At 36.7% G+C, this 8,351-nt stretch overlaps 1 protein-coding gene across 1 annotated transcript; it reads right to left on the reverse strand.

Moving 5' to 3' along the window:
- Positions 1 to 702: 702 nt before the first annotated feature.
- LOC143530763 (small ribosomal subunit protein bS16m/bS16c-like) lies at positions 703 to 1,915 on the reverse strand. Its single transcript, XM_077026210.1, has 3 exons — positions 1,783 to 1,915; positions 1,642 to 1,687; positions 703 to 1,000 (listed from the first exon to the last, which is right to left on the reverse strand). Exons 1-3 carry the CDS (start codon positions 1,913 to 1,915, stop codon positions 799 to 801), a joined length of 381 nt encoding a protein of 126 aa, XP_076882325.1. The 3' UTR covers positions 703 to 798.
- Between the last annotated feature and the right edge of the window lie 6,436 nt (positions 1,916 to 8,351).

Consider the following 8,351-nt stretch of genomic DNA (forward strand, 5'->3'; position numbering starts at 1 on the left):
GTTTTGGGTCGGGCCGAAACTCATTCCGACCAGAATAAAAGCACAAATATTACATTTCTTTATGTTTTGTTTAGCCTATCGCATCTCATTTTTCATCTCGATCTCTATCTTACTCGCAAAAATTTATTATATTATTATTTTTATTTCTTATATATTCATCATATTTATAGGAGATGGTGATTGGTGGATAATGTATCTATGTATTAGAGAATCACTATTTTATAAAACTATAATTTCGGAGATAGAGATGAAAACTCTTAGGGGGTGTTTGGTACAGAGAATGGAATTGCAGAGAAATGGAATAGAGAAATGGAATTGCAGAGAAAGGGAATTGGTCTGGAGAATGAGAATTGACTGTTCTGTTTGGTAGTACAGAGATTTCAGTAGAGAAATATAGCTGAGAATCATTTCTCTTGTTTGGTACATAGGAAATAAACAGAGAATTATATCAACTTTATCATTAGCACAAGTATTTTTTTCATAACAAATATTTATTAAAAAACAAAAAACATATAAAAAGATGCATAAATTCCAACCAAAATATGCATTGATCAAACCAATTCACATACAAAACATAGTTTTTAAGCAAAAAACATCAACCATAGTTAAAACCAATTAACATACAAAACATACTTCAACCATACACAACTATCCCATTGAACCATCGGTATACAACTCGACCATCTCAATTTTCTCTTCTAACCTTGCAAACAGTTCTGAACATAACCATATAACCAACCCAAAAGCGAAAGCAGCATGCATCAAAAACGACAGTTGGGAAGTTGGCAGTTTATTTTCTTAAGCATCCACTGATTCATTACTAGGTTTGGCTGGTTGCTCGGGGATCATGACCCGTCCAGTCAACGGGTCAACTGGGCGGGTGTCACGAGGCCCTCCTTTCTGACCCATTGCAACCATTGGTGGTGGTGGTAGCAGCCCAGCTCTAAACAAAAGACGTTGAACTGGATCCGATGGTTGTGCACCAACTGAGAGCCAATATCTGTATAGAAATGAAAACAAATGTAACACATAAAAGAGGCGTCAAAATAACTTTTTAAATATCAAATCCATATTTATTCAAACAATTTTAACACCATGATTTCCCTGTCCTTTGGCATTTTCGTTACACAAGTTTATCTTAATAATAATTTTTCAAGAATTTTCTAAAAAAACACGTGTGACTTCACAGATGGAAATTTATGAATTTGACCTTAGAGTCAGCCTGTACCTGATGGATTATGCTAAAGTGTTTCTTACTTGGATTATCAACTTACTGTAAGAATTATTTAATTTAATTGCTCCATAAAGGCAATTACTTTCTTCATTTTCCATCAACTATTGTTGACCATCTTCATATTATTCACCAAACGGGGGCTCTGTTCATGTTCGTTTGTTTAACTAATCAAACAAATTTTCTTGTTCATGTTCATTCATTTATTAAACGAACTTCTCACTGAACAGTTCGCGAACTGTTAGCTGAGCGTTTGGTTCGTTTACAGCCCTAGCTATGCATATGCAAAACAGAACAAGCAATGAACATGAACAACACTACAACATAAATTATTAACAGCAAAGCTAACAGTATCAGATCATTCAAATCACATTCAAATCAATATTAATAGTGTGAATCAAACAACTTACTTCACTCTTTCAAAATTAAGCCCCATTCTTTTACCACCATCTTGACCTATATTAACCAACCAACAATTAGTCGCATATATATATATATATATATATATAGATCAAACACAGACTTAATATTACAACCACAAATCAATTTACCTGGCAAAGGGTTATAATAGCCCAAAACTTCTATGTGTTTTCCGTCTCTGGGTGACCGGCTATCGGCGGCCATAACCCGGTAAAACGGCCGGTTCCGGCATCCTAATCTCGCTAATCTCAGCCTCACCACCATTTGCACCCCCCGCCTGTTTCTCTGTAACAAATCTTACTAAAAAACACATCTAAATACGACAATCTAAAGTTCAAAAAACTCAATTCCACAACAAGCTATTCAACACGAACACAATTCCTTTCTATTCACTCACATAACACGATTTTCCCCAAATTTTATAACATACTTGGTAGAAAATTAACAGCTAAAACCCTAAAACGAGGTAATTATGTGTCGGGATGCATATAGTATAATAAGAGGAATGGATTTTGCTTACAGTGAGTTGAAAGAGTTCGTGAGGACAAAGGCCGGCTAAGAAGAGACGACAGACGTCACGATCGTAGTACTTCCGATTGACTTCCGTGACGTCTCCGTTACGATTGGCTCCCATTAACACATCCAGCTGCTTCCTGATTGCATCCATCTCCACACACTCGCTAGTGGTTAGGGTTTTGGTGTTCTGTTTTTACTTTGGGGGAATCCTTGCTGAAGGAGGAAAATGGGAGGAATGAAAAGGAAGAAAACGGAGAGAAATGAACGTAGAGAAATCCATTTCTCCGCCTTTTTTAGAGAAAAGAAATCGGGAAATGGAAATGGTTTATTTCCATTTCTCACCTCTTTCTTTAGTAAACAAACAAGAGAATTGTTTCCATTTCCATTTCTCACCCTTCAATTCTCTGTACCAAACACCCCCTTATTGATTTGCAAAATAGACTAAACCTATAAAGTTTGAAAATAGAGATGGAAGAGAGATTCCACTAACAAATCAATATACATTTTCATACTTGTATTTTGTTCTACTAAACTTAGATAATGGGTCAAAACAAATTGTTATCCTAAACTTGACAATTTAAACAGGTCTAACCATTCGTTGGCACCATTTCCTCCATCATCGCCATCAACAACACCGCCAGTCATCGTCACTATCATTATTGCTACATTCGTCCCAACCACTATCGTTGTTGTTCTCCACCACAACCACCTAGGCACCCATGAGTCCATGACACTACCTCATCGTTATCGTTGTTATACTTAGTTGTTGCCACCTCCGCATCGTCACGCCAAGACAATGAAATTATTATTGTTAATTAATATTAATGTATCTATCTAATAAAACTTATCTAAAAAGACTATAAAGGATCACCACTAAAATACTTATTTGTTATCATTTTTTATATTAATCGAAGCATCTTGAAGGAAAAAGGTGTTTCAACCCAATGTGGAAGTTAGAACCACTCTTTTAACTTAATGTCATGTTTTATCAGATGTAGGTGACCCATTCTATCAAAACCACGTGGAATGGAGTGAAAAGTCAAATATAACAAAGGTCAACATCAGCCTTGTATTTTATTACAAAACTGTATTAAAATAAAATCGCTAACTTTATAGCAGTTTAAACTTTAGTGTACTAGATTGAAAGTCGTTTTATCTGATTAAAACGAAAATATATCAATATAATATTATTCTAGATTTTGTTTCTCACTGTTTCTACTTTTATTAATATTATTCGGGTATTGTAACACACACACAAACACAATATAAACAGCAAGAGAAAAATATAAACGAAAATGAACATGCGAGATTTACGTGGTTCGGTCGGCTGACCTACGCCCACGGGCTGCAACCATGATACTTTATTATTGCCTTCTGCCTCACTCGTGATGAAGAATTACAAGTACAAGAATAAATATATATAGATACAAGTTAGGGTTTTCCACTTGTTCACCAAGAAAACTAATATGAGCTTTAATTAAATAAAAGGGCCAGGCTGTCATCGATCTTCAATTTAATTAATCTGCCACTAAAGATGTCTTCCAACCCGAGCCTAATTAAGCCTCCATAAACCCAACAATCTCTCACTTGAAGGCTTGATAATCTTCAAACTGCCTTCCATTGTGATCACTTGTACCTCTTGTAATCTTCCTCGTCTTCCTAGTTGCATCTGCCTTCTCATCAGTTAACCTGAACGCCGTTGAAGCTCCCCCGAGCTCCAACACATCAGTCATAGCTACAACTGCCACCGACTCGTTCTCTGTCCCTACCGGCTCCCACTTACACGAACTGCCGAATTCTGGAATACCTTGAGAACAAACAACACTCTCCATATTAAGCAGGTAATCTTCTAGAGAGACTATAACCGCTGAAATATTGGTTCTCTTAACCCACTGTCTGGTAACTATGGCTAAAGCTTTGACTGACTGACTGACTACTAGTGCTCCCACTGGCATGAAAACCTCTGACTGGTTTTTCTGAACCTCTTCTAGCACGTTCAACCTGAATCTGACCCGTGGCTCTGGATTTTTCTCCTGCAAAACAAACCTTCTTCTGCCCACTAGACTCTGTGAACCGGACTTTGGTCTTCTTCTGAACTAGATCGGTCACTCCCTCAGACGATAAACTAACCATATACAATTAACCCGTCTTTCTTCCTCGAGCGATGACAAGATTTCCCTTTGCAACTTTCCACTGCCCATTCCCAAATTTAACCTCATGTCCCTGTTCATCCAACTGCCCGACAGAAATCAACTTTTTCTTTAAGCTTGGAATCACTCTGACATCCTTCAAAGTCCATGAACCGGCTGAAGTAACTAAATTCATGTCACATATGCCCATAACATCAAGAACATCATTGTTCGCCAGTCTAACCTTACCAAAATCAACTTCCTTCAAATTCTGCAATGCTTCATTACTGTGGGTAGCATGAAATGAAGCACCAGAATCCATGACCTAGGAATCAACATTATCCTCAACACTAAGAACTAAAAACTCATCCTCTAAGTGCTCTTTTGCAGTGTTGACTTCTTTCTTTTCATTCTTATCATTCGGACACTGATTCCTAAAGTGTCCCGCTTCATTGCAGTTCCAACATACCATATCCTTCCGAGTCCTAGATTGACTCCTTTTCCTGTTCCCGCTCCCACTACCTCTGTTATTTTTCCTTCCTCTGCTAACATACATTAAATCACTTAATGATTTACCTGAATTTCTTCGGCTGACGTCTTCGCCTAAAATAAGATCCCGAATCCCATCAAAAGTGAACTCACTGGTAGAACTAGTAATCGCTGTAAAAGTCCTTGACCAGCTATAAAGCAAGGACACTAACACTAGTAGAGTCTGAACCTCATCCTCGAATTTGATACTAGCTGACCCAAGTGTTGACAAAATCGAGTTTAATTTGTTGATGTGCACTGTAACTGAACTTCCTTCTTTCATTTTCGTGTTCACTAGTTCACGAATTAGGAAAACCTTATTAGTTGCTGAAGGTTTTTCATACATATTAGACAAAGCATTCATTATCCCACGCGTCGTGGTTTCCTTCAAGATGTTGAACGCAACATCTGTAAGGCCCCGTTACCGGTAGCCCTACTTTAGCGTCAAATTTACTCATAAGCACAGTTCTTAAAATCAGAGTTTATTAAAACTTTTCTGGAATATAAAACATTAATCATTCGTTACAAAACACTTCGTCTTTCCTTTAAAACCATAACATAAGACATCATATTTAAAACATCATTTCTTCTATCTTCATATGTCAGTCGTTCAATCCATGCCATGTGTCATCATCATGCCCTCTCGATAAACATATATACCTGTGTGCATACTAAAAGTCAGCTACGCTGAGTGAGTTCTAGTTAATCACATATCATACCATACGTACTGTCACACCCCGACCAAAGGCGGCGGAACATGCCGGGGTGCAACGGATTGCCCAAATACACAAGACACTATTTAAAGTGACAATATTTATTCAACTCATTTTATTTCAACAAATCAATAAACAACACATCCCGTTCACACAAACAAACTGAATACAAGTAGCAATTATACTGTTCGTTTTACTAATAACCTAATAGTCTTGGTAACGTTTTCGTCAAGTCCTCGAGTCAACAAAAATCAAACCTGTAACATTTCATAAAATAAAGTTTGTCAACAAAAAGGTTGGTGAGCAATTCATAAGTTTGAGCATATAAATATATAGTAATAAAAAGCCACAAAACTTGTATACAAAACAATAAATAAAAGCTATAAACTTGGATAAAATAGTTATCGCTAAACAAGTTAGCGACACCCAACTATAAGGGGATGCCAAATAGTTTAGGATTTTATAGTTATCGTTAATTGCATTACGTTAACGACACCTTGCCATAAGGGTTGCCAAATGGTATAGGATTTATAGTTCCACCATCCAAAAGCTGTAAACATAGTTATCGCTAAACAAGTTAGCGACACTCAACTATAAGGGGATGCCAAATAGTTTAGGATTTAATAGTTATCGTTAATTGCATTACGTTAACGACACCTTGCCAAGAGGGGTTGCCAAATGGTCTAGGATTTATAGTTCCACCATCCAAAAGCGATAAACACATAAGCACATAATCATGTAAGCATAGAACACCAAATCAAGCATTTATTCAAGTAAAGTATACAATCATGTTTGTGGGTATAAGGTTCAAGTAATAAAGCATTTAGTTTGATAAGTATGAAATGTCACCCCAAAACGGAAGATGGAAAAAGGGGTATGAAAGTACTCACCTTGAAATAATAAAGTTAACGAGAAATTTAAGGATGTGGTTAAGCGAGCTGACTGGTCAGAAGATAGATAAACCTGAAACTTTGAGGGAATAATATACAAATAAAAACGAGAACGTAGCCGCTGGAAACAGCTCTAACGGATGTCTAGAACTTGAGTTATGAAATAAACAATATTTAAGCGAGCTGGTACTGTTCAGAATCCGAACTGCGAGTCTGGAGTCGGGTTCTGACCACTACACTCAAGATATTATGACGAACATAAAAGTCTTCTGGTCCGAAAGCTAGTTCTAACCAGAAGATAGAGTATTCGAATTATTCCAAAATTGACTAAAATGCCCCTTCACGGGCCGGGATCGATTTGACCACCGAAAGCTCCAACTTAACAGATATTGATTTAAGGCTTACATTTATCATGTGAAAAATGTACATCTTTTATGTAAACAACTTTACCCAAAAGATGGTGTCAGGTGTTTAAATAAGTTATGTTCGTTATTTATATATTTACGATATATACATACATACATACATATATATATATATATAGATTAAATTAGTTTAACGAGTCGAGCCTAGAAAACAGGTTATAACGGTGTTCGGTTTTAATACGAAAAAGTTTATTTATATTTAATATTAATTTTTATAAGTTTTATAACCTTTAAAATACTTACAAAAAGAAATAGTCGAATAGCTCGAAACCATAACAAACGAACTCTGATTTAGGCAAATAAGATATCCACGCGACCGTCTCATTGAACTCCATTATCTGTATCTGTTTTCGTCACTGGAAAACACCTTCACCGTTGCCGGAAAACCAAACAGTCAGCAGGAAAACTGACCCAACAGCCGAAATACGAACCCTTTCTTGTTTTGCTCATAACTTGGTCATACGAACTCGAAATCAAGCAAATAATATATCCACGCGACCGCGTCGCTGAGAGTTACCGCCCTGAACCAGCGCTGTAGCCTTCAGCCACCGAAACTGTTGCCGGAAAAACGAGGGAAAGGGAATGAGAGGGTGCCGGAGGTGATGGGGTTACCGGAGAAGGAGAGTGGTGGTGTCGGAGGTCGGTGGTGGTGCTTTGGGACTCGCCAGAGCCAATTCCGGTCGCCGGAAAACGGCACCAAAAAATAAGAGAAAGAGATGGGGGCTAGGGTTTGGTTTAGGTTTATATATATATTAGCGAATTTACCTAAAGGACCCTAGACCATTATTAATAGTTTAAAACTTGAATGGAATATATGAACTCTTAACAAAAATGACCATTCCAATCCTTACGGTTTATTAACGATCCTCTAGAAGACAAACTAACGAACTTCACGCTTATCGATCTATACGATATAACTATTTATTAACCAAATGAAATGCTAAAATTGCTTAGTCGGGTTTATAAATACGGATATGGATTCGAATGCAAATACAATTTATTAAAATAAAATGCGAAAAATCGAAATGTTACACGTACACTTACCGACAATTATGCATCCGAAGACACATAATAATTATTTTGCTAATTTACTATCATTACATAATTTCATACATACTAACATACTTTATTATTTTCATGCTATATATTTTCTGTCCCATCTATCTCAGATATTATTAGGGTCTGATCCCTTTGTTCTTATCTATCTCAGATATTATTAGGGTCTGATCCCTTTCTTGTCTAACTCAGATATTGTTAGGGTCTGATCCCTTCGTCCTTGTCTATCTCATATATTATTAGGGTCTGATCCCTTTCTTGTCTGTCTCAGATATTATTAAGGTCTGATCCCTTCGCCCTTGTCTATCTCAGATATTATTAGGGTCTGATCCCTTTCTTGTCTATCTCAGATATTATTAGGGTCTGATCCTTTTTTACTTCTCAATCTCAAATATTAGTAGGGTCTGATCCTTTCTTCTCTATCTCATATATTATTAGGGTTT

This window comes from Bidens hawaiensis, unplaced genomic scaffold (genome assembly GCF_021521415.1).
Source record: "Bidens hawaiensis isolate Kalapana, Puna unplaced genomic scaffold, B.hawaiensis_p1.1 tig00009022_1, whole genome shotgun sequence".
NCBI classification, from domain to species: domain Eukaryota; kingdom Viridiplantae; phylum Streptophyta; class Magnoliopsida; order Asterales; family Asteraceae; genus Bidens; species Bidens hawaiensis.

Excerpts from the sequence above, each read along its gene's own strand:
- LOC143530763 (XM_077026210.1), bottom strand. The coding sequence starts at position 1,915 with ATGGTGGTGAGGCTGAGATTAGCGAGATTAGGATGCCGGAACCGGCCG. Across the intron at positions 1,688-1,782 it reads CTATTATAACCCTTTGCCAG|GTCAAGATGGTGGTAAAAGA; the intron begins GTAAATTGATTT and ends TGGTTAATATAG. Across the intron at positions 1,001-1,641 it reads CTTAATTTTGAAAGAGTGAA|ATATTGGCTCTCAGTTGGTG; the intron begins GTAAGTTGTTTG and ends ATTTCTATACAG.